This window comes from Strix aluco, chromosome 19 (assembly GCF_031877795.1).
Source record: "Strix aluco isolate bStrAlu1 chromosome 19, bStrAlu1.hap1, whole genome shotgun sequence".
Taxonomy (NCBI): domain Eukaryota; kingdom Metazoa; phylum Chordata; class Aves; order Strigiformes; family Strigidae; genus Strix; species Strix aluco.
In genome coordinates, this window is record NC_133949.1 from 8,941,269 (window position 1) to 8,967,898 (window position 26,630).

General features: G+C 56.1%; 1 protein-coding gene across 7 annotated transcripts; it reads left to right on the top strand.

Annotated features, from left to right (window-relative positions):
• Positions 1 to 301: 301 nt before the first annotated feature.
• SH2B2 (SH2B adaptor protein 2) lies at positions 302 to 26,402 on the top strand. 7 transcript variants are annotated; one of them, XM_074845209.1, is made up of 10 exons: positions 302 to 361; positions 1,391 to 1,516; positions 10,659 to 11,546; positions 14,671 to 14,772; positions 18,760 to 18,851; positions 21,006 to 21,100; positions 21,649 to 21,831; positions 21,949 to 22,142; positions 22,905 to 23,076; positions 23,561 to 26,402. In XM_074845209.1, exons 3-10 carry the CDS (start codon positions 10,686 to 10,688, stop codon positions 23,872 to 23,874), a joined length of 2,013 nt encoding a protein of 670 aa, XP_074701310.1. In that variant the 5' UTR covers positions 302 to 361; positions 1,391 to 1,516; positions 10,659 to 10,685; the 3' UTR covers positions 23,875 to 26,402. The 7 variants fall into 7 exon arrangements, with proteins under 7 accessions (XP_074701310.1, XP_074701317.1, XP_074701315.1 ...); XM_074845216.1 differs by having other exon boundaries at positions 21,649 to 21,816; XM_074845214.1 differs by having other exon boundaries at positions 344 to 361; positions 1,424 to 1,516.
• Positions 26,403 to 26,630: the final 228 nt, after the last annotated feature.

Consider the following 26,630-nt stretch of genomic DNA (forward strand, 5'->3'; position numbering starts at 1 on the left):
GGGGTGCCCTCCAGGGATCTGGAGTGTCCTTGGGGGATTTGGGGCGCCCTCGCAGACATGCTGCCCCAGCACAGGCAACGGGGTCGGCGGGGATGGATGACCCCACACTCGGGGTGCCGCCCCCCCCACCCCCCACCCCGGGGGGGACCCCGACCCGGTGCGCTGCACCCCGCGGGGGTTGGGCTGGGGCCGGGGGGTGGCGGGGAGGGGGGAGCGGGACCCCCCGGCGGGCCCGGGCGGGGCCCTTTAAAGCGGCGGGCGGTGGGAGGGGCGGGAGGCGGCGTTGCCGGGCGGTGCGGGGGGCGGCCGGGCAGTGCTGGCCCGCCGGGAGCCGCGCCGGGAGCCCCGAGCACCGGGCCGGGTGAGCGCATCCCTCCGGTACCGGATGGCGGCCGCGTTTGGCGGCGGGGGAGGAAGGGGGGGAGGGGGGAGGTGCCTTGTTTTCTCGGTTATTCCCTCCCGCCTCCGTTTAGGAGCGGACCCCCCCGCGCTCGGGGGAGGGTCCCCGCTTGCAGCGGGAGCGCGGAGCACACCCTCCCCCCGCCGCCCCCCTCCCTCTCCCGCCGGCCCGGGGAGGGTCGCCCCTGCGGCAGGGTGGAGGTGGGGGGGCTACCCCAGGCCGCCCCCTCCCCTCGCCGCCGGGCTGGGGCTCCGAACGGGCGGGCCGGGGGCTGCCGCCGCCTTCCCCCCTCCACCCCCCCACCCCGGCTGGTCCCTTCCCCCCCACCCCGGTGAGCATCGCCGCTCCTGCGGCCGGCCCCGAGCCCCGGCGGGGGGGGGGGGGGGTCGGTGCTGGGGCCGCCCCGGGGACAGACACCGCGCCGGGGGCAGCTGCCGGGCCGGGGAGGCGAAACTCGCCGGGTCCCGGCGTTGCCCGGCCCGGTCCGGGGCACCCGCGGAGGGGGGATGCTCTGGTGGGGGCACGGACAGCGCGCAAGACCCCGCGTGGATGCTTTTTTCTTTTTTTTTTTTTTTTTTTTTTTTTCCAAATCATTGTTGTTTGCTTGAGCTTTGCATGAGGGTTGCAGGGTGCTTTGGGTGGTTTGCAGGGGCTTCCTCCTCCTGCCCGCCGGGTCCTGCCAAGGGCAGAGCAGCACCGGTCCCGCCTGGGCAGCCAGTGCCTCCAATTCCCGGGGGGGGCTCCGGGGACACCCGTGGGGCAACGGCAGCTCCCAAACTCCCTAGAGCTCTGGTGAGGATGGGTTGCATCACCTGAAGGCCTTTAGAAAGCTGGAGGGACTTTCTCTCCTGGCCGTTCTGCTTATTTCTAGTTTCTGCTGAAGTGGCTGGTCAGGCTGGAGTACAACAGGACAGTGGCTTAGGGGTGAGATGTGCCTGGGGGTGACTGCACTTGTGCCAGGGCTTGACGGTGTAAAACTTTGCCTTCCAGGGCCCTCTGAGCTGATCTGGTCCCTCCTTTCAGTGTAGAAATTCATCATTTGAAGTTATGCATTCGGCCTGGAAGAACCGCCCTGCTGGCACCTCGGGGACCCTGTGAACTGGAACAGGAGAGGAGGTAAAACTGCTGTGTCCACCCAGCACCCTGCCCAAAACCCCTGGGAGGCCCTGCCACTGTTCCTTTGAGTGGATTCCTCAAAGCTCCCCCTCCATGGGGATTTTTGGTTTGGTTTGTTGGGAGAGGAGTGGAGAAGGACCGTGGTTGCAATGCTGGGCGTCTGGGGCTGTGCTTCTAAATAGGGATCGTGCTCCTAAACCACCCAGGCTCCTCTGAAACACTCGGCGCTCCTGCCCTGGGGCCCTCGGCCATCGCGTTTGCACAGACACGTGGTGGTGTGCTGCCAGGAGATGTGCTTAGATGGGATGGCGAGCACTCTTGGACCTCTCCTCTTGCGTTCCTCGGTGTTGCTTCACAGTGCCTCTCCATTGCTGTAACGCTGCAGTGCAGCCCGGGGTGACTGCTGAATAACTTATTTCTAAAAAAGTTGCATAATTCTTGCAGAGATGCTCCAGCCTGTTGACATGCATTTGAGAAGGGTGTGGGTTTGCCTGTCGGTGTCTGGTTTCTCACCGAACGCAAGGCAACCATTCCCCCTGTGCTATCGAGTGGGACAAATCAGTCCTGGGGGCTGCAGGATGGAGCCTCCCCTGTCCTGCTCTGGGCAAGGCTTTGCGGTTAAAGTTGCTGCCTCCCTCGAGTGCAAGCCCCTCGGGGGTGCCGTGGTTGCTTGACTGCAGGGTTACCTCTTCTGGCTGCTCCTCCTGGCCTCTTTCTGTCTGTCCCTTCTTCTCCTGGATGGTGTGAGCACACCTCATGCACCCTCATGGCAGGGTGGTCTTGTCCAACCTCCTCTTGTCCTTCCTCCTTGGAGCTAAATGTCCCATCCCTTCAAGATGAGGATGTTGCTGGCTAATGCCCTTCCTCTTCCTCCTCCTCTTCCTCTTCCCGAGGCAGGCAGAGAAACCCAGTGATGCTTGCATATCTGCTGGTCTTGCTGAATCAGGCTGTCTGGGATGCCCCGGGGCAGTGCTGCCCTCCCTGCCCTTCTCCAGCCCAAAGGCCAGCAGGGCCACTCCCCTCCCCTCCTGGCACCCCTGCGCGCTGGTGCCCTCGCTTGCCCTCGGCCTGTTTCCCTGCCCGTGGATGCCGGCGAGGTGGTGGGATAAGAGTTGGAGACTTGTGCCTGGCTCAGCGCTCCACTTCCTCGTGTGAGCGGAGAGCGGAGGCTGGCAGAGGGAAACTGGGGACCCTGCTGCTGCGGGGAGCCCCTGCTGTGCTCCCTGACTCCCAGGAATTACAGGTTTGAATCCCAGCTGGCTCCATCACAGCAGAGAGGAGGAGAGGTTATTCCTAAAGGGAAAATGGCATCCCAGACCTGATTTTTGTTAAAGGGAAAACCAGAAAGGCTTGGAGAATCCACTTGCTGTGTGAGCACACGTGCTGCTGGGTCCAGGGTCTGGGCTTGGGGTGTGACTCGATGGATCCCTGCATCCATCAATGCCCACAGATGCTTGACGTGCTTCGGGGGGGGGAACCTGGAAACGGACCCGCTGTGCATCCACTCCAGGGTCCCATCGGGAAGAGGGAGCAGGTTTGTGAGCAGGTTTGTGCCCTGTTACACTGGGTCCTGGTGGCATTTGGCACACAAGACCCTGGGTCAGGAGAGGGATGGCACTGCAGCGGGGCAGTGCCCTGGCCGGGACAGCGGGAAGGAGGGTGGCGGCGAAGTCAGACACAGCCTGTAAATCCCTCCTGCGTGGTCGTGGCTGCCACGCTGGGTCTGAAGCACTGCCTGCCCAGGAGCTCCCCTGCACAGCAAATGGAAAATGCATATTTGAGGTTGAATCTCCAGCCAGGGATGGCAGCCGTAACAGGGTGTTTTGGCATCATCTGGTTGAGGGGGGGTTTCAAAGCCCACTGGAATTTTTATGAGGTGTTTTGCTTAATACACCACTTAAGCAATTAGCAGTGATTGTAGCAGTCCTGGGTAAGGCGCTGGGTAGAATTGAATTTCCCAAGCTCAGATACCATTAGGCAGCAGTTTAATGCTGTTTGCAGGCGGGTATGAGACAGTGATGTGTATGGGGAATTAGATCTGCAAAGTAAAAAAACATAATAAGAAAATTTTGTACAGACCTATGTAACTTTATCCCATGTTTATTATGTGCCATAATTGAAAAACAGTCTTGGGGGGTTCTCTGCACTAATGAAGGGGGATCCCCGGCGGTGAGCCAGGACGGAGGCACGCAGCGATGGCTGTGCTGTATCACGTCGGGATGCGCTTTGCTGGGCAGCCTGCACCCCTGACCCACGCAGCTCACTCCCCAAAAACACCCGAGGAGCCCCTTAATGGCGTTGTGATCTACAGGGCAAGAGTGGTCTCTTTAAAAGAGTTTGCACTTGGTTTGGGAACTGCAGTTGGGTTTATGTCGTGGGGCTTTTTCTTTAAATCCCCTGAGTTTCAGGTACATTCAGGGTGGTGAGTGAGCAGGTAAATCTCCCGTTATTTGGCATGTCTGAGTCCAGGAAGGGTCTGTCCTGAGGTACCAGGTCAGTAGTTAATGTATAACGCGTGTGTGTGACACCGTGCACCCCGCTCCCGTGTGGCTCCAGCAGCGGTCCAGCCTGGAGGTGGATGTGCAAATAGTTGTACAAGGGCGGGAAGCTGAGAGGAGGAGGAGGAGGGTTTTGTTGTGGGCTGAGGGGCGGAAGGAAATCTAGGCTTAGCGAGGGAAATGTGAGATTGCTTGGTTGGGGACAGGGCTTCGACCACTCCTCTTGGGAGGCGCCGCTATTGTGGTTAAAAATAGACTTTGGACTGGTTACTTTTCTGCAGGAAGCTCCCCGGCCGGAGACAGGCAGGTGAGGTGGCACCCAAATGAGAAGGAAGGACAGCAGCCTCTGACCTCCTTTACCAAATTTTTTTTTTTTTCCAAGAAATAGCCAGTTCTTCTGGGGCATTGAGGGGGTCGTCTTTGCTTTATTTCCAGACACAGCACGCTGCCTCCAAGCCCCAGGCTGCGTTCATGATGCCCAGCTGTAGCGATGCTTTGCACAGCATCACATTGCTGCAAACCAGGGACCCCCCCCTCCATGGGTGAGGTTGGGACCCCTCGGGTCCTACGCCCGTGTACCTGGATCAGTGTGCTAAGTGGCTTGGGTGATGCTCCAGCTCCACGCGTGGGCTGGCAGTGTGGCTTCCTGCAAGCTGGATGGAATTACCTGGGGAAGAGATTATCTAAGATCCTGTGGATCCTGTCTATTAACTTGTCTTTATTTTCCAGCAGCTGTCAGCATGGGAGGTAAAATGTACACTGGGGGAGATTTTGAAGGGGAGGGAAAGAAACAACCCTGTGATATGAAGTTGGTCAAAATAGTGGGAAATGGAGAAAATCTGTTTTTGCTGGGGGACTGCCATGGGCCTGAGCTCGGCCTGGCTAATCTTGGCAGATTGGCTGCATGTGGGAAAGAAGAGTGTCTGTGTCCCCACTCCAGCACTGAGGGGCACTGGCCGGGAGCGGGTCCCTGGCACAGCGTGAGCAGTGCCACGGGCTGGGGGCTCAGTAAGTCAGCGGCAGGGCTGGAGCTGCGCTGCTGCAGGCGGGATGCAGCCCCCAAAGCCTGGTTTATTTGCAGGAGCGTTGGTTGCTGCGGGGTTGTCATCAGGACGCAGAACTAGGGGATTGCACGCAGAGCTGTGAGGACACCGTCATATGTGCAAGATAAGGGGGAAAAGGGTCATTTCTTGCCCATTTTTATCTTTTGGAAATGTCTCCCTTCAGTGTCTGTGCCCCAAAACCCTGCCCTGGAAAACAGCCATCCAAGGCTGCTGGGTTCTTTGGGGGCATCTGTTACGAGAGCTGCTCCAGCTAAGGCTGCGGCTGGACGAACCCCTCATCAGGCAGCGGAAAAAGGCCCAAGAAGTGTTTTCATGCCACACAGATGTTTTCTAGGCTGCAGGTGACAGGAGGGCCCTGTAGTGTGTCTGGGCAGGGAGTCAAAGCATGCATTTAATGGGGGATTGGTTCAAGGAAGGTAGTTTGACCATTCAATTTGAGGCCAAAATGCTGTTCAATTAATATTTTAGTGGGATGGACAGTAAATGAGAGGAACAAAGATTGTTTCCATTTCTACCTGATTCAGCCAGCCTAAGATCTATAGGGTATAAATAGTGCATGGAGCAATGAGGAGTGCAGAGAGCAGTCAGCTTATCCCACGCTGGGGTTGTGATGGGGATATAAGTGGGCCTGAAGGGATGTCTAACACACAAGGGCAGATAACTTTTGCTTTTTTCCCCCGTGACTTTCTCTTCTTCAGCTCAGCCTCTGTGTGTTAAAGTTCTGATGGGTCTTGAGGACTGGGACCCTTCCCAGCCCCTCAAGGTGGCAGAGGAAGCTCCTGGGAGGACGTCGTTTGGTCTTTGCATGCTTCAGGTGTCTGCTGTGGAAGGGGGGGGACATCAGCTCCGTGGCCAATGTGTCCCCCGTCCCTTTGGGCTTGCGCAGTAAGAGCAAAGACGATGCACTTGCTTCCCTTCTGCCATCAGCCCTGAGCCCTGCGTGCTGCTCGCTCTGCCCTGCTGTCCCCGAGGGCAGTCCCCATCCCTGTTTTAGCTATTTTCCCATCTGCCCGGGGCAGGCAGTGCCTTGGGGCCACGCAGGCAGGCACCGGGCTCCCTTGTGAGCTGCCAGAGGGGCTGCCCGCCTGCCAGGACCTGCCTGCCTGCCAGGAGCGTCACCTCGCAGCCTGCTGCCGGGGGGCCGCCGAGGTGTCGCCTTGCTCTGGGACCTGCTCGTGACTTGGGGATCTCCCCTGGCCCAGCACGCTGAGGTCAGGCGCTTTTCTGGGGGAGCAGGTGCCTGGGTTTCCTCACGCCGTTCCCGCGGGATTGCCAGCCGGGGCTTTGGGTGGCGTCGGTCTTGCTGGAAACCAAGCAGCTTGCTGGGCCAGGGCAGCCGGGACCAAGCTGGGGACTTCCTTGCCCATCAGCCGGGGCTTTGCTGCAGACCCTTCGTGCAGGCTCTTTCCCCCTTTCCCAGGTTTGGCCCTGGGAGCTCTCCCACACAGGCGGAGATGGAGGGAGACAGACTTGCTTCTCACCACCTCTACCAGACAGTATCTTTTACCACTGAATTTCAGATCACTTTGGCCCGGCCTGGCTGGGCTGTGCGGGGTGGAAGGGAAACATCTCTTTATTAGGGTTGTTTCCTTAAATAAAGCCCTCGGAGCAAGTGCTGGGCTGGCTGTTTCGGCTATCCCATGACCAGCATTGTGTGTTCGGGTTATTAACACCTCATTAGATGTTGGTTCCTCCCCACTTCTCTGGTTCAGCAAATCCCAGTGGCTTTGTCATCTCTCCCTGACTCCTACTTCACCAGAGACTTTTTTTTCATTGTATCTTACGCTTCTGCTGACCGTTTAAATTTCATTTCTTCTTGAGGTCAGTAGCTTACTTCGACTTTCAGATCTTTCTACTTGTGTGTGCCGACACACATCCCCGGTGCAGGGGATGCATCAGCACAGCTTATCAGGAGAGATTGTCGTAACATCGCTGCCAGCGCCTGGCTTTTGCCTGTGATTGCAACCTGGATTTCCAGTTGGTCGATCCCTAGAAATCCTTTGTTTCTTCCTTCCTTTTTAAACCTTAACTTGCTTTCCCAAGTGACGGCGACAGCAGCGCACAGCTCTGCCCTGGGAGGTGTTTGGGGACTCGTGCAGGTGCGTTAGAAGCCCATCACCAGCCTTTGCCACTCTGTGGCTTCCCTTTGACAACAAATCTCATTTTATATATTCATATGTCTGTGCTCTCGTGTAACTCAGGCCAGGGCCTCGAGGCTGTGGCCCCTGAGCCAGCTCTGGAGTCAGCAGGTAGCCCCTCCAAAGGGGTCTGGCTCCTTCAAAAGGCGCTCAGGAGCACACTGCAACCCTCAGTAAGCTGGGCTGGAAGCGGATGGCCCTTGCTTTCCAAAAAGCAATCGCAGATTTGCTGCTTATTTTCATCTTGAGCTTATTTTCGTCTTTGCTTCCACTGCTCTGCCCGGGGATGCTGTCTGTGGCATGATAAGTTATTTCAAGAAGTGGGGCAGTGCTGTTGGTATGGAGGGGAATGGAGGCACCGAGATTAAAGGTAAATCTACACAGATAATTGGGAGCCTGCTTTCTGCAGAAATCAGGTGAATGTGTACGTGCTGGGGTGGGTGCTGGGGCAGTGATGGCTCTGTGGTCCTGGGGGGCTGCCCCCAGTCACCCCACCTGCTCCCAGCCTCCACTGTGGGGTCCCGGCCAGGGGCTCACAGACCTGTTCTGGGCAGGGGGGGCTGGAGATGCAACACAGGGTTAGCAATCCCCCCTGCTCCCTCAGACCTGCCAGATGTCTCTCCTCTAGGCTTCATTTTTATAAATTGGCCTTTTAAAGTCTGTCATCCCCGTGCAGATGAAAGGAAGATGCTGTGATGCCTCTGTGTGCGTGTCTCCGAGCCTGAGCCTGGCTGTGGTGCTTGGGTGGCGACGCTTTTTGTTTGGGGCTTTATCTTTTTTTGAAGTGCCTTTTTTTTTTTCTCCTTCTTTTTTTCCTTTATCTGTTCAAGTCCATTGCATCTCGGCTTGCCATCCCTCTGTTTCAGGCGGGCAGGCCCTGCTCAGTAGCACCGGTCCCTCTTGGAGAGATTGATGGGGAGAAGCATTCCCCCCAGTCTGTGTGGGGGGACACCCCAGGGCTCAACCCCCAGGGCAAAGCTGAGCTGATCCCTTCTGGCATATGCAATTAAACCCATCACTGTGGAGCTTTCTCTTCCCTCCCCCCTCAAAGCCCATTTCTGCTCTTTTCTTTTTGCACCCTTTCCCCCTCCCTCTCACCATGACCACTTGGATCAGCAGGTCGTCATCTCCCCTTTCCTCCCCGAGCCCAAATACTCTTGGCCCGTGGCTTGGTGCCAGGGCAGCTCCAGGGGTGGTGGCAGGGAGCTGGGGCTGTGAATTTTAAAGCCGAAGGGCAGTAGTCGCTGCTGCAAGTGGAGTCTTTAAATTCTCTGCTTGATGATGGATGGATAAGTAGGAATTGCATTTGCTGGGCGGGTAACAAATAGCTTTGCATTTTCTGTTGCTTTCCTACTGTCTCTTGGGGAAATTCAGACACTGCTCCTAAACTGCAGGGATGGTTGTTTTTTTCCCAGCTGGCATGGATCCCTGTGAGCAGGACTGCTCAGGTCTTGGGGAAAGCCCTGCGATGCTGAGGAGAGCCTTGACAGGGATTTCTGCAGGGGCCAGAGCTCTGCTGGGGCTGGTGGCAGTGCTGTGGGATGTGGGGGGCCAGTGTGGGTCTCCAATGGCCATGTGTGTACCCTCTCCTTAATGCCTCCCTGGCACAGCTGGAGCACCGAGCAGCATCCCTGCCTCAAAAGGTGCCACATGTGGGGGGCAGAGATGTTGCTGAGGGGAAAGCTGCATGGTCCTTACGAGACAGCAGAAAATCCAAGCTCCCCTGGTTCTGGCTCTGAAGCAACTCAAGGTTTTCTCTTTCCATCGAGCGCTTTTGTTGCCTGTGTGAGTTTCTCCCTGTTTGAGGGGGGTTGAGAGCCACTTCCAGGGATGGAGGTACTCCCAGAGAGCTCAGATGATTTGTGCTGGTGGGTCAGACAGTGTCTCATCTCCATAGGGATGTGCTGGGGAAATGGCAACCAGCACTGGATCACAGTCTTCGGGGCTCGGTCCCACCTGGGGTCTGGTGACCGACGTGGTTGGGGTCTGGAGGACAAGGAGCGGGTTATCCCAGTCCCCAGTGCCTGCCCCGATCCCGTAGCTTGTGCAGTTCATCCGAGCAGTAATTAATTATTGGCCATGTAAGCTGCTGGCGGGTTACTGCGCGTGATTTATTAGCAGGAGTAATCCCTCGCCAGCAAAAGAGCTGCTCTGTGAATGGAGAACAGCAAAATCCAGGGGAACTGTCCTGTTTTTCCAGAAGTCTGGCTCCCCAGGCATGGTCTCTGGCTGTCGAGTGCCGGGCAGGAGGCACTACAGAAGGCAGGGGCCTGGAGCATGGCAGCCACTGACACCTCTGGGCTCTGTATTTGAGCCAGCTGAGGTGGATTAGCCAAACTGTTGCCCTCAGGGGGAAGGAGGGGTATCTGGACACACAGACTGTGTCTGGGGACATGGGCTGAGCAGTGCCCCAGTTGCTCACTGGGCACAGCTCACCATCACCAGCAGGCACAAGCAGTCTCGGCACTGGGAGATGATTTTTGCGATGCAGTCACTGCTAGGGTCCCCCCAGGAGGTGGTTCAAGCTGCCCAAAGCTAGGTACATGTTTGGGAAGAGCAGCATTAGCACAAAGCCAAGGATGCACACATGGCTTATGGGTTTTTTTCCCCCTGTACCCTACTTACTTGTTGGCTTCTGCTGAGGACCTGTCCTGGGGTTATCAGTCACACCACAGTGCCTGATGGTCAGCACGGAGGGCGAGGGGCAGGGGCTGAGCTCCCGTTCGGCTCGGTCTGATGGAGGTGTGATGGGACAGGGAGGGCTCAGCCATGGCTGGGGGACACGAGAGCAGCACCTGCCCCAGGTGAGATGTTACCGGCCGAGCAGGGTCTGGGCTATAAAGCACAGGAACGAGCAGCTCTGGCAGAGCATGTTGGGCCCGTCTTTGCCAACCAAAGAAGCAAGATCCATGTCTCTTCAAAAACAATAACAAAATTGATGTGGCAAAGGATCAGGGCAGAAATAGGGATGGAGAAGGAGAGGGACCAGCTGCTGGGTGCGGAGGGGAGGGTGCTGCCCTGTGTGCCCATGCGCTACTGGGATGCCTGGTGCTCCTTCGCCCCGTGGGAGAGCTGCTGCTGTACCCAGGTAGAACACACAGGCAAGAGAAATCCTGATGGCGAATCCCCCTGGGCTCCTCCGGTCAGGGACTCCTTAGCGGTTTTATGAGAAATCAATAATGCTTTTGCATGGTCATAATCGTAAAATAAGTACAATTTATGGCTGCTGCTGGGGCCAAGACTTTTTCCGGCGTACAAGGTGGAGGGGAAACAGCACAAAAACACTTTCCCACGGCGTTTCCCTTTGCACCAGGGCTGCAAACCTGCTCTTACATCATGGTGGGGAGAGACCCAGACCCCAGTTTGGGGAGGCGGGGGTGGGCATGGCCACGCGGGGTGGGTTGGCCATGCCTGCACTCACGCTGTCCCCTTGCCCCCACAGCCTGCCGGCAGGTGGAATGGGGCAGCCATGAACGGCGATGCCCTGTGCCAGGAGCCCTCCTCCCCACTCCCCGACTGGAGGGAGTTCTGCGAGCTGCATGCCCAGGCAGCCGCCGTTGACTTCGCCCAGAAGTTCTGCCAGTTCCTGAAGGAGAACCCCCACTACGACACCCCCGGGGCAGAGACCTCCTTCTCCCACCATTTCGCTGCCAACTTCTTGGACATCTTCAGCCTGGAGGTCAGCCGGGTGTTCGTGTCTGACTCCCCCACCAAGTACAACATCGTGCCCTTCGTGGGGCTGCAGAACTGCCACGTTCCCTACGGGCGTGAGGTCACCCCAAGAAAGGAGGAGACATCCACTGAGTCCCTGGATAGCATGGACACCCCGTTGGGTGCCGGACGGTACCTGAGCCCGGCACAGCAGGTGCAGGCACGCAAGGTGTCCTCCTACGGCCAGTCCCGCAGCTCGGAGGACGTCTCCATCCACGCTGCCACCAAGCCCAAGTTCAAGAAAGGCTTCTCCTTGAGGAACATGAGCTTGTGTGTGGTGGATGGCATGAAGGAGATGTGGCATCGCAAGTCCTCTCCGGAGCCTGGTGCTGAGGCTGCCCCGGGTGGCCGGAGAGCCGAGAGGGAGCCGTGGCCCTCTGGAGGCAAGGAGCCTGGTGATCCACGGGAGAAATGGACTCACAAGCTACGACTGTCCAAGGTGCCCTCCTCCAAGGTGGAGCTGGTGGACATCCAGAGAGAGGGGACGCTTCGCTACATGGTGGCCGACGACACGAACTGTGTGGGGAGCTCACAGTGGCAGAAGTGCCGCCTCCTGCTCCGGAAAGCGGTGAAGGTGGAAGGAGAGAGGTTCCTCCTCGAGTTTTATGTCCCTCCAAAGGTAAGTCCTGGCTCTTCTCCACTGTTGTTTTTCTGAGCAATTCAAGCAGCAGTTGGGCTTTGCTTGAGGTTTTTGTTATTTCCACTGACAAGCTGGGATGAAATCCAGCTCTGGTCCAGAGTAGGGTTCAGTGCTGGGTGTCTGAGATGCAAATGGAGGGGATGGTGTGGTTGAAACCCAGCCAACCTGCAAAGCCCCAGTTGCTGCTGTTCCCAGGGCATGGCCCCCTCCTTCCCCACAGCCCCTGGGAGAGATGCTGAAGCCTCTGCCTGGTCCTTCAGCCCCCAAATGTCATCAGTCTTGGTGGAAAAGCTCACTCCCCCATCAAGATGTGGGGTGTCCAGGCTATCCAGATGTTTTTTGCTCTTCTACCGTGTTGCAGAGATGTGTCAGACTGGTGGCTCACACAGCAGCAGTATGGCTGGGATTCCTGCCTGGGCTTTGTGCTTTAGATCTCAGAGGGTCGCTTGTCTACTTTCTGAAAGCAGGTTTTTTCCTTTTAAAAATAATAATTCATCTGGAGTAATTTTGCATCTGCAAGGCCACCACCAATGCAGCTGTTTGATGCTGGGGACAGAAGACACTGCTGTTGCCCTCCAGGGCTGGAGCACCACCACCATGGATGGGTTTTGCAGCTCTCCTCCCAGACAGCCCCAGCTACTTCCCCTCCTGGCCAGGGGAGCACTGAATTACTCATAATATCACTTTTCCTTGCCTGTATCTTTTCTTCTTCTGTAATTTCAATGAAAGCTTCAAAATCAGGAGCTGGTTTTCACTGCAGTGTGTCCTTGGCACGTCCTCCTTCCCCTTCTCACACGCACCCCTCCCTGCACGCAATACAAGAAATGTCGTCCCTCTTTTCCTGGGGGAAAGGCTGAGTCGTGGAGCCATTTTCTCAAGAAATGTGGATTATGAGACCTTCAGACCGCCTTCACTCCTGGGCTGAGCAAAGGGATGCCTTGTGCTGCCAAACCCTCGCCTGTGCTGTGATTGTGCCTCGTCTGTGCTGTGCGCTCTCCTCTCTGAAGAGCACAGGGCAAATAATAAGCTGTTCCCTGGGGCTTTACTAGCTGTATGTGCTGGTAATGAAATCTCAGGTTATTTAAATACCCAGGGAAGAAAAGTCTCATTTACTTCATCTTCTCCAGGACTTTCCTGCTTACGTTTCAGTCCTTGATAGCAAAGCTGAGCCAACACGAGCCCTCACACCGGGCACGCGCTGGGGGCTGCTGCTCCATCGGTCTTGGTGTGCGCTGAACCCCCGGTGACCCTCCGTTTGGTAGAGGGATGGATCTATACATTATACATGGGGACAGAAGGATAGTTCATACTTTTCAACAGCATTTTCTATTTTTCTGAGGCCAAAATGAACCTTGGCACTGTTGGTGTTAGTCCGTGCCCCTTGCCTAACAGTCGCATCTTCCCTGATAAAATATAAAACATGAATTTAAACTCAAGTGCGTCTCTCTAGAGAGCAGCTTAGCACCGGTATGGATGGGGTGCATCGCTGGTAGCTGGCTCGGGGGGCTTCCTCAGCCCAGGGACTGCACGAGCCCCGGCTGGGAGGAAACCACCGTGTCCATGGCATGATGCATGGAGGATGCGGTGAGCTCGGTGGGTGCGGGCTGCATGGAACAGTGATGGCACGTCAGCCCCACCAAAGGGGCAATAAACTCAGGTTAAAATGGAACAACTGCTGCTCTTAAAACATTTAAGAGAGTGCTCATAGAGGGATTTTTTTTTTTAGTGTATCTTGATTTGCCTCTAAAAATCAATTTTGAAATTATTTTATGGCAACTTTTATGAACATTGTCTGCTCTTCTGTTATAATCACACCCTGCTTTGGTTTACATCTTTCTCCCCTCATCCCATCTTGCTTTCCATCTGGCAAATGATTCAGCTGTAAAAGTGGCACCAGTCTGGCACAGCTGGAGGAAAATGGCTTTTTGCTTCAGCAGCCCACAGCTTTGTTTTGCGTAGGCCCTATAAAAACTATGGTCGTGTCTTTAAATCTTTAAAGGGAAGAGCTCTTCTGGAGAAGACCCTTCTCTGGCTCACTGGTGAATGAACACCCTATTTTCTTTCTTTTCGAAGCAGTTGCCTCCTCCTTTCTGATCTTCTGTGCAAACACAGAGACAGAAAAATTCCCCAGGGCAGGGCTGAGCCCTGCAGGGCCAAGACGCTGTGTCAGGGCAGTGCTGGGGCCCTCGGGGCTGGCAGAAATGAAACGTCCCAGAGGGGAAAAAGCAGTTCCTGTTCTGTCTTGGATTTATTTCTTTTTTCCCCCCCAAAATGGGAACTGAACCCATTGTTGGTAACCTGCAGTCCTCGTCCCACCCTGTGCACCCAAGGCACCAGGCACAGGTTTCGGTGACTAAATTGCATCTCTGCTTCCTGCAGCCACGATGCTCCGAATCCCAGAGCCCTGGAGGGGACCAGCCCCCAGGAGCAGCTCCGTGCACTCCTTTGGGGGGATTTGTTATAATTAAAGCAAATATCTGGAGAATTTGTTGCTCAGCAGAGACTTTGAGTGGGAGGCACCGGGTCCTGCCCCATATTGAGGCTTCAGCAAGTGCTGGGGGCCCCAGGGGAAATTCATTTTTCTTTATTTTAATGTAATTAAAATTCCCTCCATGGCTAAGGCTGCTGCGTTGTAGCTTCTCGGTTGAAATGCTGCGCCTGCGCTGGATAAACAGGGTGTCCTCCTGGGCTCCTTTCTGCATAGGAACCATCCCCCATCAGATAGCACAATTCTCTTGTGGTGAATCTCCATCGGGAGAGGGTTTAAAAAGGAGATAAACAAGTGGTCTTGGCAGAGCCGGTGTATCAGCCTGCGCTGGAGCAAGGAAGAGGTTTGGCAGTTAAATGCACTAACCTCCCTATCTTCCACCGGGCCTCCTCTTGGTTTAATTAAAAGAGCTTGGAGTTATCAGGCACATGAGGGAAATCAATGCTTTTTTCCCACCCCCACCCCCCCGTAATAACCGTGCAGGCTGAGCTGTGATCTTGCCTCTCTGAGAGCCCCGCTGCATTGTCCCCTGGGAGACTTTGATTCAATTGAGTGACTTTTTTTTTTATTGATTGATTTCTTTTAATATTTTTTTTTTTGTTTCTCTTTTCCCAGGCTTCCAAACCCAAGGTGAGCATCCCGCTGTCGGCCATCATCGAGGTCCGCACCACCATGCCACTGGAGATGCCCGACAAAGACAACACCTTCGTCCTAAAGGTGAGAGCAGGGCGGCAGCAGCGCGTAGCCCAACGGGAACCCCATCTGCACCCACATCCAACCCCCACTGCAGAGATGCTTAGTCCCCAAGGGGATTGTTGCCTTGGTTTTTGGAGCTGAGATGCCAACAGCACTAACACTCCCCGCGGCATCGCTGCCTCCCCTCCCTGTGTTGTGCCGCCCTCCCCCCAAAAATGATGCAACCTCCACCTGACGACCAGGTATTTTGGGATTGAGCTGTTTGCCTGGCTTTTACCATGGGGTTTTCCTTCTCTGTGTCACCAGGAGACAGGTTAAATTAGTGTCCAGAGACAACATGCAAGGGGAAATGCTCTTTGCTGTGACTGCCTGTGGTTTTGTGACTGCCACTGCCCTGAATCTGTGGCACATGGTGGCCATTTCATGGACATGGGGTGATGGGAATGGCTGCGTGGGGCCACCAAGGCTCTGAGGATCAACCACCCCACACGAGTCTGGGAGCACAAGCAGAGAGTGAAAGTCTCTTTCCAGAAAGAGTTTTCTATATCATACAATGGAATTGTATTAATTAGGTTAATGCTCCCTCCTGCTCTGCCAAAAGGCAGCAGCATGTCACAGCAGATCGGGGCTGAATTTCACCGGGTCCCAGCTCAGGGGGCATCGTGCCACCGTGATGATGGACATGTTGTTGGAGATGGCATTTCTCTCCAGTTAATGAGGCTGTGCCTCATGCTAGTGGATTTATGCTCTCCATCAGAGCTGCTGGACCTGCCTGGCTGGGAGGTAGCATGTGTATGTGTGGCAACACCAGTGTTTTGAGGATTTCTGTGTCCTATCCCTGCTAAAAAAGCACCTCTCTCCCTGATGCTTCTCCCTAAAAGCATGTGGCAAAGGCAGAGCAGAGAGGCCAGGCTTTCCGGCTGAATGAACCTGCTTAAAAGCTTAGAAAACTTCCTCTGCTTTCACAGTTAAAAATCGAGCCTGGCTTCATGAAAGCGCCTGCGCCTGGTATCCTGCCTGGCCCTGGCGCACGTTCCTGTGGGAAATCACTCTCCATCAAACCCAGCTCCTTGTAAAGGTCCCACACCTTCTCCTGGCAGCCTCCTTCAGGGCATCCTCCCTGCCCCAAGGGCTTCATGCTGTTCAGCCTCAACCTCTGCTGTGGTCAGTGTCCACCATGGACATGGAGGCTGATTCAGCTGTTGTCTTCTGTGCCTCAAAGACCAACCCCATGCCTCTTCTCCTCTCCAGACTGGCCAGCCCAAGGTCCTCCTCGCTTTGTTGCGGCCTCTGGAGAGAAAATACCCCAAAACATACATGGTGCCTTGGCCAGGAGCAGATGGGAAGGATTGCTTCTCCTTTGATTGCTTCTCCTTTCTTCTTCCTCTTTATCCAGCCCAAGTTGATCCAGTTGCTTTCTTCATACCAATGATGAAGTTGACTCACATGCAGCTTGTGGGCTGGTGTAACCCCTCAGTGCTTTTTGCAGAACCGCTCCAGAGTCACAGTTCCCCAGCCCAGATGATCGGTGTGAGCCCAGCGCTCACCCAAGTCCTTGAGGTGGGGGCTGGCTTGGACTTTTTCTTCCACTGAGCATTTCTCAGCTTTGACAAGTTCATTTGAATTCTCGCCTCATCCTCCAACACACTTGCAACATCGTGTCATCTGTGAATTGATTAGGCATCCTCGCTTTTCTTTTGTCCTAATCATGACTGAAGAGCAGCACACGCGGAGTCCTTGGTGTGAAGGTGCTTCTGGGCATATCGCTCAGCTTTGGTCATTAGCCATCGATAACCCATTAACCATCAATAACTGCTCTTGGAATATGGCTCATCAGCTACTTCTGATCGTGTTTTCTAGATCCCTTACAAGTCTCATCTCAACCATGTCTTGCTACCCTGCTTGCTGGAGTGTCACATCGGTGTCCGAAGTGTGGCCAACGCCGAGGATGTGACACTGTTTCTCCCTGCCCCTGGGGCTGTCCTGAGCACGAGCAGATGGGTTTGACAGGGTTTGGTTGTGGCAGATCCCTGCTGGGGGGATTCAGCTCCGGGGTGCTTCCTTGGGTGCCTGTGGAGGGTTGGTTCCTCTCGCTACTGGAGGAGGGCTCTGGGATTGCCCTCTTCCCATCTTCTGAAGCCAGAGGTGCTCTCTACTTCCACCACTAGCAGCTCTGTGTCTGCTTCAGCCATTTCTTTAATTACCCTGGGGAATGCTCCAAACCCTGCCGGTCTGAAAATGCCTGATTTATCAAGTACCCTCCTGCTCCTGCCCCATTCTGGCCAGGGCGCTTACCCTGCCATGGGGTTAATTAATTGCAATCGATCCTTTGAGCAAGCCGAGGCAGCGAACACGGCACTGAGCCCATCTGCTCGCTCCCCATCTCCTGCTGCCCCTTCCCTGCCATTCCAGCCAGCCTTTGCCCTCCTCTCACAGCTGTCGGCACAAGATGCTTTTCCCCTATTCTCGACATTCTTTATTATTGTAGCTCATTTTCTGTCCTGGCCCTTCTTGCTGGGACATCTTCCTGCTGCTCTTTTGTGTTCCCCCTTTGCTGGCTGGACTCACAGAGGGGGTGAAGCACCCCTTGATGCTGGGGCACAGATTAGAGGGGTGAGAAAGGGAGCTGGGTGCCATGGTTTCCCAGCAGCCTTCCTGTGTACAGGGTTGATGTGGAGCCCGATCTCAACCTTCACATGCAACGTGCTGCACTTTGGCAGGTTAGAATGGGTGGAAAAGCCCTTGCCTTGTTTGGGGAGGCCACGCTGGAATAGTTTCTGCCAAATTGCCTAAGAATTAGCCTGCAGCATGTCCCCACCACCCATCAGACACCAAGTACATGCATTTTTTTTTTCCATTGCACAAGCAGGCACTTGCAAAATACCCAAGGCCTGCACGTGCTTCGCTTGCTGTCATGCTCTGCGTGAGAGAGCAGCCCCGTCTCCCACACCAGCTTCATGCATTGCCTGCAGAAAGCCAGAGAGGCTCCTTTGCTCTGGTTAAACAAAATGGGGTGGGGGAGACCTTTGCTGCTCCCCTTCCCCTCTGCTTGGGGCAGGATCCATGTACAGCCTCGGGCTGCAGGAGGGAAGCAGGTTGCTGCTCGGCCCCAGCCCAGGCGCTGGGCACCGCTCCCTGCACGCCCTGCTTATTTTCAGGACAGTGATTCAGTTGTTTGTGATTAATTTAATTTACTAGGAGGTTGTCTCAGCAGGCAATGCGATACCCTCCCGGAGTCAGGGCTGCTTCATCAGCTCGGGAACGCGATGTGCGAGGGGTCCGTGAGGGATGCGGGGAAACACCGCGTGGCGTGGCTTCTGAGACCCGCTGCTCTGCTGCTGATGTGGGACTTCTGGGTCCTCCCTGGCCCTGGAAAGGCCCAGCTCCTTTGGGCTTGCAATTTTGGAGGCTCTTTTGCATCCTGATTTTTTTTTTTTTTTTCCCCCCTGTTTAAGTGGGTTTCTCTCCCACCCTGTTGCAATAGGAAGCCTCACGGACCAGCAGGCAGAAAGCCTAACAGAAGAGAGGTTTTAAACTCCTGGGTTTAGAGGCCTGGCAGGATTTTGGGGCAGAGAGCAGCATGGCTTCTGCTCAACCTGTGCAGAGCTAGTTTTGGGGGGACACTGAGGCAGCCCAGAAGTGAGGGATGTTGTCTGTGCTGGAGTGTGGTGCCATGCACCCCCAATGCTACCGGCCAGATGTGACTTTGCCATGGAGGCTGTAAAAACCTTGTGATGTGTTTGCTGATAACAGTGGGGTGGGGTTTTTCCTCTGAGCCCTGGCTTTGGTCAGGGGTCACCTTTGGACACACCAAAGCACCTCTGTGGGTCACCCCTCGGCATCCCTTTGCTGGGATGAGGCAGGGCACTTACCCTCTCCCATTTAACCAAAGTGCTGTGTAATAGCAGCAGGTGAACGTGAGGGTCCAGCTGGGTTACGGGTGTGCTTTGCCTCGGGGCGGGTGGCAGGACCCTGGTGCAGCCTGACACTGTCCCACATTGCTTTCAGGTGGAGAACGGGGCTGAGTACATCCTGGAGACCATCGACTCCCTGCAGAAGCACTCCTGGGTGGCAGATATTCAGGACTGCATTGACCCCGGGTAAGGCTCGCTGGAGGAAGGTGCTGTGCAGGGACCAGGCTCACCACTGCTGTGATGCCCTCACCACCGAGAACGGGTTATTACCCCTGATGTAATTTTTGCTACTCAGGTTATTACAAAAAGTCCCTGACTCATGCCAGCAGAAGTCTGGAGGCAAAGTTAGCGGGCTGTGCGTCAGAGGTGCAGCCTCGCAGAGCACTGGCTACTTGCTTACCCTTTCCTGCTCCGTGTTGCCTCACCAGGCCGAGGCAGGTGACCCAGGAACGCAGCCCTCGATGTGGGAAGCTCCTAACACCCGCCCTCTGAAGCTTTTATACTATATTTGAGCTATTTTCTATGTTTTTTTCCAGTCCAGCATCCATGGTATATTTCAGATTCTGCTGGCTAAATAGACTTATGTTTCTATCATGGTGGTATTAATGCTGTCACTGGAGTCACAACAACTCTGCCAAAACTTCTCATCTGCTTTTTCATCAGCCCGTGCATTGGGTTACACTGTAGGGAGGTTCATGTACCCAGTGCTGCTGCCCTTCAGCTGGCTCAGACAGACCCAGTCCCAGGGAGGCAGCATCAGCCCAGGCACTCCCCGGGCTCTGGGGAAGTCCTGGTACTGCTCTTGGCACGGTTTTGGCAAAACAAGGTGCTTAAGCTTGGAACAGGGGCTTAGAGAGGCTCCAGATGCCTCCAGGCTGCCTTTGCCCCCTTCTGCTGGAGAGAGGCAGTTTGGGCACTGCGGGGTCAGTCACCACGGAGGCCACATCTCATGGGGAGGATGCGCTAATGCACTCCAGGTCTGTGCTCCTTCAGCTCCTTTTACTGTTTTTTAAAATATATAATTCAAGAAGTGATGTTGAGCCTGGGCTGCTGACAGAGGCGAGGCTGGGAAACGGCCATTTTTCCCCACTGCCTGTTTCAGGGCCGGTTTTCCAGCCGGAGCCAAGTGCTGTGGCCATGCTCGCCTCAAGCCATTGCAGAAGCTGCCAGCAGCCCCACGCCAGCCCCTCGCTCTGCTGCCGGCAGCCTCCCAGCCTTTTATGTTTGCTTAGCACCCAGCGCAGTCCCGCTTTGGCCTCCGGACGTGACTGTAAAGCAAATAATAATGAACTCCAGAGCAAATAATAATGAGCTGTTTAATACACCGACACACACGCTTGGTGCCAAGAATGAATTTTCAATCAGCTCCTGATGCTTTTGCCAAGGGCTGCGCGCTGGAGCTGCTGCGTGAGCGCCCGTCGACGGCTTTTCTGCAAAGCGCTGTTGGTTTTGGTTTCCTTCCTTCCTTCTTGTTTTTAACTGGCTGCAGCTGAATGACTCCCAATGGCTGATTCACTTACTGGCCACTAAATAATTCAGCAGCTCCCTCGTGAGCCGTTACCACTAACGCAGCCGCTTCCTCGCTGCCTGTGCCCACGTGGCCACCATTAAGCAAGAGTAGCCGAGTGCTGCAGGCAGCTCTGGCAGTGCCGGGCTCTTGCCGGCAGCCAGGATAAAAATAGGCTGTGGAGCAAGTGGGGGGACTTGTGCAAGAAGGGTGCTGAAGTGCATGGGCAGGGGTTGGGCAGCAGGGATGCTCTCTGCGGGGGCTACGCTGCTGCGGCCCCCTCTTGCTCTGTTCCTGCTCACTGTCTCTCTCTGGGCTTCCTGGTTTGTTTTTTTGGTGTCTTTTAGGGACACAATTCCCATGGGTTGGTAATTCCCTTTGTGGAGGGTGAAAGGGAAAGCACCCTTGAGTGGAAGTGGGTGGTGGGAGTGTGCGTGTGTGTGCAGATGTCTTGCAAAGCAAAGTGCTGAAAGTCAAGGTAACAGATTTCCATCCAAACCAACAAGGTTGCAGCAAAATACTGCAGCTAGGACCGACCAGCATGACCCATGAAGTGAGGGCTTTCAAGCGTTTAATCCCTCCCACGCCAGTTTCTCACCCTGAAAAAGCCATGTTGTTTTGCCGGCCGCTCTGCCTCTCGGTGCTGCGGGTGCAACTGTTGTGGCAGCCCCTCTGGGAGGGAGTGAGGAGCATCGGGATGTGGTGTCAGATCACAGCTGGAATTTCGTTTGGTTGAGTCCCCGTCACATGCCTGTGAGCGGAGGTGCCACGCGTGCGTGTCCCTGCAGCGTGGCAGCCAGCGTGTGACCGTCTGCTCTGTGCTTTTCCCCCAGGGACAGCGGGGACGACATCGAGCTGGCGTCCTGCGCGCAGGGAGCCTGTCTGCCGGGCAGGGTGTCCTCCTGCAGCTGCGAGTTCCTGGCTGATGGTAAGGACCTATGTCTGCGCAAAACTCTCGCTGGGGAGGGTGGGCATCTCTGGGTGCCAGTTCTGGTTTGGAGGAGGCCAGATCCTGCCAGCAATAAAGTTAAGGAGCCTGAAGCAGGTGCTGTGGGGATGGATCTTCCTCTGTCCATCACTGTCCCCTTCCTCATGCTTGTCCCCAGGGAGATGGCCCACCCCTGTTGAACACATCGACATAGCCCCTGTACATCCTGGTATGTGCAGAAAATCAAGTCCCTGGCTGCAGGCACTGGATTCTCTGCACCCTCCATCTGCACAGCCCCACCTCATCTCTATGCCCAACCAAGACACGTGTGCCTCCCATCCTGGTCATGCCAGGGGAAAGAGACCCAGCACAGGCTGAAAGAAAGCCCCCCAAGCTGTGGTCAGAGCCATAACCTAGCCCTGAGATGTCTCCAGGAGCCAGGGGTGCTCCAGTGCAGTTGCTTTCAGAGCAGGACAGCCCCCAGCCTTGTCCAGCGATGGTGGGTAATGCTGAGCCACAAGCTCATCCCTCTACAAACTCCCTTCCAGATGTGCCCAGGCCACCAGACAGATGTGCCCTGCCCAGCGCTCACAACACCACCATGGCCACTGCTGTCCCTGTGCCCCACGGACGGGGCAGGGACTCCCTGGGGGAGCTCCTCACCCATGTCCCGCTGGAGAGCTTCCTGCAGACACTGGAGTCCTCCCCCACCGCTGGTGGGCATCTCACAGGTACCGGGGTGCAGGATGCGGCCCCAGTGCCTCAGTCTTGTGGGTGCATGGAGGAGGAAGGGGTGGGAGAGGGCAATGTCTGGGTGCTCCCTAAAAACCTGCTCTCCCTGTGGCCAGGAGAGGACAGCGAGGCGGAGGCGGAGATCAACCTCTCCGACTTCCCCTGGTTCCATGGGACTCTCTCGCGGATCAAGGCAGCTCAGCTGGTGCTCTTTGGGGGTGCCCGGAGCCACGGCTTGTTTGTCATCCGGCAGAGCGAAACACGGCCAGGGGAATATGTGCTGACCTTCAACTTCCAGGGGAAAGCAAAGGTGGGTGTCCTCTGCTTCTCCCTGAATATTAGTGCCAGCCCTGCCTGGCACCCTGGGCTCCTTCCCGCCCTACTGGGGCTCTGCATGCAAGTGGGTGCCATGTGGTGACCCCAAACACGGCAGCTTATCCCTCAGGACCACCTTTGTCCCCCAAGAGCCCTCTGCACCCCGCGCAGCCCCTTCAGCACTTTCCCAGCTGGATCAGTGCCTGCCACATGGGCATAAAGTTAAATACCCCACAGGATCCCACCATAGCCTGGCACATCATCCCCTGCCCTCTTCTTGTCCGCTCTATGTCCTGAAGTACACAGATGCACTATAAAAAAAATAACCCACATGTAGTTCTCTGCTAGATCCCTTTTCTACCAGACCACACACGCTGTGAGAGGTTAAGATTTAACTGCCTGGTCTTGTCACCTGTCCTGCAAGAAGTAGTTCAGGTGGGCTGTGGGCTTCCCCAGGCTGTCTGTGTCACCAGGATTGGGGCTGCAGCACCCCCAGCTGCACCCAGCTGCCCTTCTCTGGCCATTTCTATATGGTGTTCATCACCAGGAGGGGACAAACTTCTCCTGGGGCTGCAGTGAGTGGGGTTTTTCAGGAAACATCCTGCAGCAGGAGACCATCCCATCCAGGCAGGATAAAAATAACATACATTGGGAGCAAACCTCCCGTGGTTGATGGAAGTGGCTCCTTCTGCTGATTGCAAGGATGAATCTCACCCTTGCAATCCCCGGCTCACCCGCTGGCCTCCTGCGCTTGCAGCACCTCCGCCTGTCGCTGAACGAGAGCGGGCAGTGCCACGTCCAGCACCTCTGGTTCCAGACCATCTTCGACATGCTGCGCCACTTCCACACACACCCCATCCCCCTCGAGTCGGGCGGTGCGGCTGACATCACCCTCCGCAGCTACGTCGTGGCCCAGAGCCCGCTGCCCGGTAGGTGCTGGGGCCGGGCAGGGGCCCGGCTGCCTGTGGAGGGTTGGATTGGTGGTTGGGCTGGGATCTTGCGTGGACGTAAAAGGGACTGATCCCTGGGATTCCCCCACCGACCCACCTCCTTAAAGCTGTGCCCATGATGGTGTGCGTGGCTCTGGAGATGCACCAAGGTGGGCGTTATCCCATTGAAGGTGGGCAGGGAGGACCACGCAGCAGCAGGACTGTGCCAGGGTGACCCGTGTGTCCCTGGCTGTGGGTGCAGTGCCCTGGCTTGGGCAGGAGAGTAGCAGAAGAGGGGTCTGCGGGGCTTGGAGCAGTCTGCTCTGGTGGGAGAGGGTGGGCAAGGTGGGTTGGGGAAGGACAGGGTCAAGGATGGAGAGGGCAAACAAGGGAAAGAGTGAGCATGGGATGGTGTCAGTGAAGGGGCGGTGGGGGGCGAGCCCCCAGGCAGCATTGGAGGGTCAAGCTCCTGTCTCCCTTGCAGACACCGGCCCCCCGCCAGCCCTTGTGTCGCAGCCTCCAGGCTGCCGGGTCGACCTGCCACCTCCACACTACTTCTGCAGCACAGTGCCCACCGGCCCGCCGGCCCCACTGCCCGCCGAGGGGGTGGCCGTGGCCCCCAGTGTCACCGTCCCCGCACCCTACCACCGTCTGGAGGGTGCCCTGGGCCCCCGGAGCCGCAGCGACAGCGCCGAGCGCCGGCCGGAGCCCCCCGCCGCCAGTGCCGAGGACTACCACGAGGCTGACGGTGCCCGGAGCCGGACCCGGGCGGTGGAAAACCAATACTCCTTCTACTGAGCCCCCCCCGTGTCTGGGGGCTGGATGGTGGGGGGATGCAGGGCACCCATGCCCCTCACCGCTGCACCAGCCTCGCCACCTCCTCCTGCCACCACCAGCAACCCACCTGGGATGTCCTTCTTGCTCCCTGCCACTTTCAGGAGCCGTGTCAGTGGCAGGTGATGTCCCGGCTGGACCCAACGCCAGCCCCGAGGTTGGGGCAGTGCTGGGGGTTTGGGAGGCTGAAAGCGTCAGTGCCATTTTGGAGCTTGCAGCCTCTTCTCTTTCCCTCCGGACCAAGAGCTCTCCCGGGGCCAAGCCACGCTCCCTGTATCTCCTCCCGGGGATGCCCATCGTGGGATGGCAGCCCAAAGCCGTGATGGGCTCCATCCTCCAGCCAAAGCACCTCAGCGCATCCCCTCTGGGGTGAGAGCCCAGCATGGCCAACAGCTCTTCTGGCACCATTGCCCTGCAGACCAGCTGCCGAGGGGTCTGGGGTTTTGGGATGACCGTGGAAATGGAAGATCCCCATGCAGAGGCTTTTCTGGCACACACAGATCTGTGCACCCAAGAGGGCACCACTGCAGAGGCATAAGGGTTTATCTAGGCTGGCTTTCAGGCTCCCTCTGGGGCACGTGTTTCCCAAAAGTTTTTTTCCAAAGTTTAATGAATTGCATTAGCAGAAGGTTTTTCCTGCTGTCCGGCCGTTTCTGTTCCTTTGTCCTTTCTCTCCTTGCTGTACCTGCAGAGAGTCTGTGGATAACCCCTTTCTTACTCCCTCTCTTCCTTGCTTTTTCAAAACCTAAGCTTTCTGCAAGGGCATTGGCTCAGCCTTCTGCCTTCTCTCTATCGCAGCCAGGCAGTATTTTCCATTGCTCAAGGCAAACATTGAAAAATATGACAACGCCTCCGCTTTGCATCAGTTGTTAGTCATTCGGGATGTCTTGGGGCGGGGGGGGGGGGGGGGGGGGGCGGTGTCAGAGAGAGGCCAGGGGCTGTGCCTGGAGGTGAGGGGCAGCCTCACCCTGCAGGTGTTCGGCTGGGCTCCCGGGAATGAAAACACTACACATCTTCAGTAGATGCTATTGATGGTTATTTTTTTCCTGAGAAAAATAGAAATGCCCAAGAAGAGCAAAAGCAATGGGGCTGCCACCAGGTGGGTGAACAGCCAGCCGGTGCAGAGGGCTGGCCCAGGCTGACTGCAGCGATAGGCAGGATTTCCCTCACCGATGGCTGAAATCTCTCCCCAGCAAAGGTAAAACCCTGCCAGCGATGGCTGTAGAAGCACTGCTGCTGGGAAGGACCGGGAACTGCAGCGGTCACTGCTTCTTGGTGGCTTTCTGATAGACCAGTGCAGCCACATGCATCTACTGCAGAAAAAGGAGGTCCCCTGATAGAGGTGAGCCCTGGGAGAGAGTGTAGAGCAGACACCTGCTGTGGCCAGGTATGCACAATGTTGTCGATGCTTTTCTACAGGTCACTGAAGCCCTTAGGGTGGTTTTACAGGCCAGGCTGCTTACCAGGATTGTGTGCCTCCTGTGGGGTGGGAGACCCTCTGAAAGGGCAGCTTTGCTTGCAGACAGTGCTTGCACGTCCCTCTTCGTTTGCCTCACACAGCTTTTCTTCCCCATCACCAGGACTCCTGGCTCCTCCTGTGGCTGCCAGGCCTGGGTGACAGTCTAGCAGGACCTTAGCGAGGTGGCTTTGAAGTGTCTGGATAGGTCGCCAGGTAGAGCAGGCCCCACCCTGCTAGATGTTACCACTTATTGCAAAGAGAGGTATGAGCTAAGCCACAACCTAGCTCAAAACCTCTTGAATTTGCCTGGAGTTTTGGGTCAGGTCAAATTTTTTTTTAGGTGCCTTCTTTCCTGAGCTAGCAAAGCATGTCTCCAGCCCTGGAGTTGTTTGTCCCTCCCACTTCAAGAGGGCAGGGGGGGTGTCTCCAAGGCTCTTTGCCTCTTCCTGCAATGTGAAAGCTGCCTTTCTGGCCCGTGAGTGCGTGAGACAAGGGCTGGTAGATCTCATTCCTGCAGCAAATGCCATCTTCTCCCCAAACACATGGCCCTTCAAACAGCAGCAGGAGCAGTTTGCTCTGGTGGGGGTATTTCTCCTTCCTCAGCACAGCTAAAACCCAGCTCGGAGGAGTTCATGCAGCCAGGAGAGGCCAGATGGTCTTGCTGGCTGGGTTTGACATGGACCTGCTTCCTTCACACACACGGTGAACGAGGGGGGACCTTCAGATGTGGCACAGACATCGTCATTCTTGTTCTTCACTGAGGTCCCAACAGGCCGGGTGGTTGTGGTGGGAGCACTGCCTTACAGACCTTCAGATGTCAGATGACGTTTCACCTTCTGTGTCACGGGATAGGAAAAGGAGGGGGAAGCAATGATCTGCAAGCAAAAATGTTAATTTGTAAATAGGGAAGAGTCTGGAAGAGTTTACTGTTCTGTAGAATAAATTAATTTTATTTAAAAAAAAAAAAGGACTTGTTAAACAAATGGAGAACTCGTGTTCCAGTTTTAAAATAAAATCACTTGCAAAAAGGACAGCGCATGAGCTTGGGGCTTTGCTGGATTTGCTACATAAAAAAAGAAAAAATAGAGGGAGGATGCTCTCCTGCTGCATGGGTGTAGACCTTGTTGCTATCTCGAGGCAGTTGGGGCTGGGCTCAGACTGCCTCTGCCCAGTGGAGTGCACTGGGGGGTTTATTTCTCACTGTGGAGCAGAGGGAGGTGGAGAACAGGACCAGGCTGCACAGGGCAGGGTTTCCTCTCCT

Excerpts from the sequence above, each read along its gene's own strand:
- SH2B2 (XM_074845209.1), top strand. The coding sequence starts at position 10,686 with ATGAACGGCGATGCCCTGTGCCAGGAGCCCTCCTCCCCACTCCCCGAC. Across the intron at positions 21,832-21,948 it reads CGCTGGTGGGCATCTCACAG|GAGAGGACAGCGAGGCGGAG; the intron begins GTACCGGGGTGC and ends CCCTGTGGCCAG. Across the intron at positions 22,143-22,904 it reads ACTTCCAGGGGAAAGCAAAG|CACCTCCGCCTGTCGCTGAA; the intron begins GTGGGTGTCCTC and ends CTGCGCTTGCAG.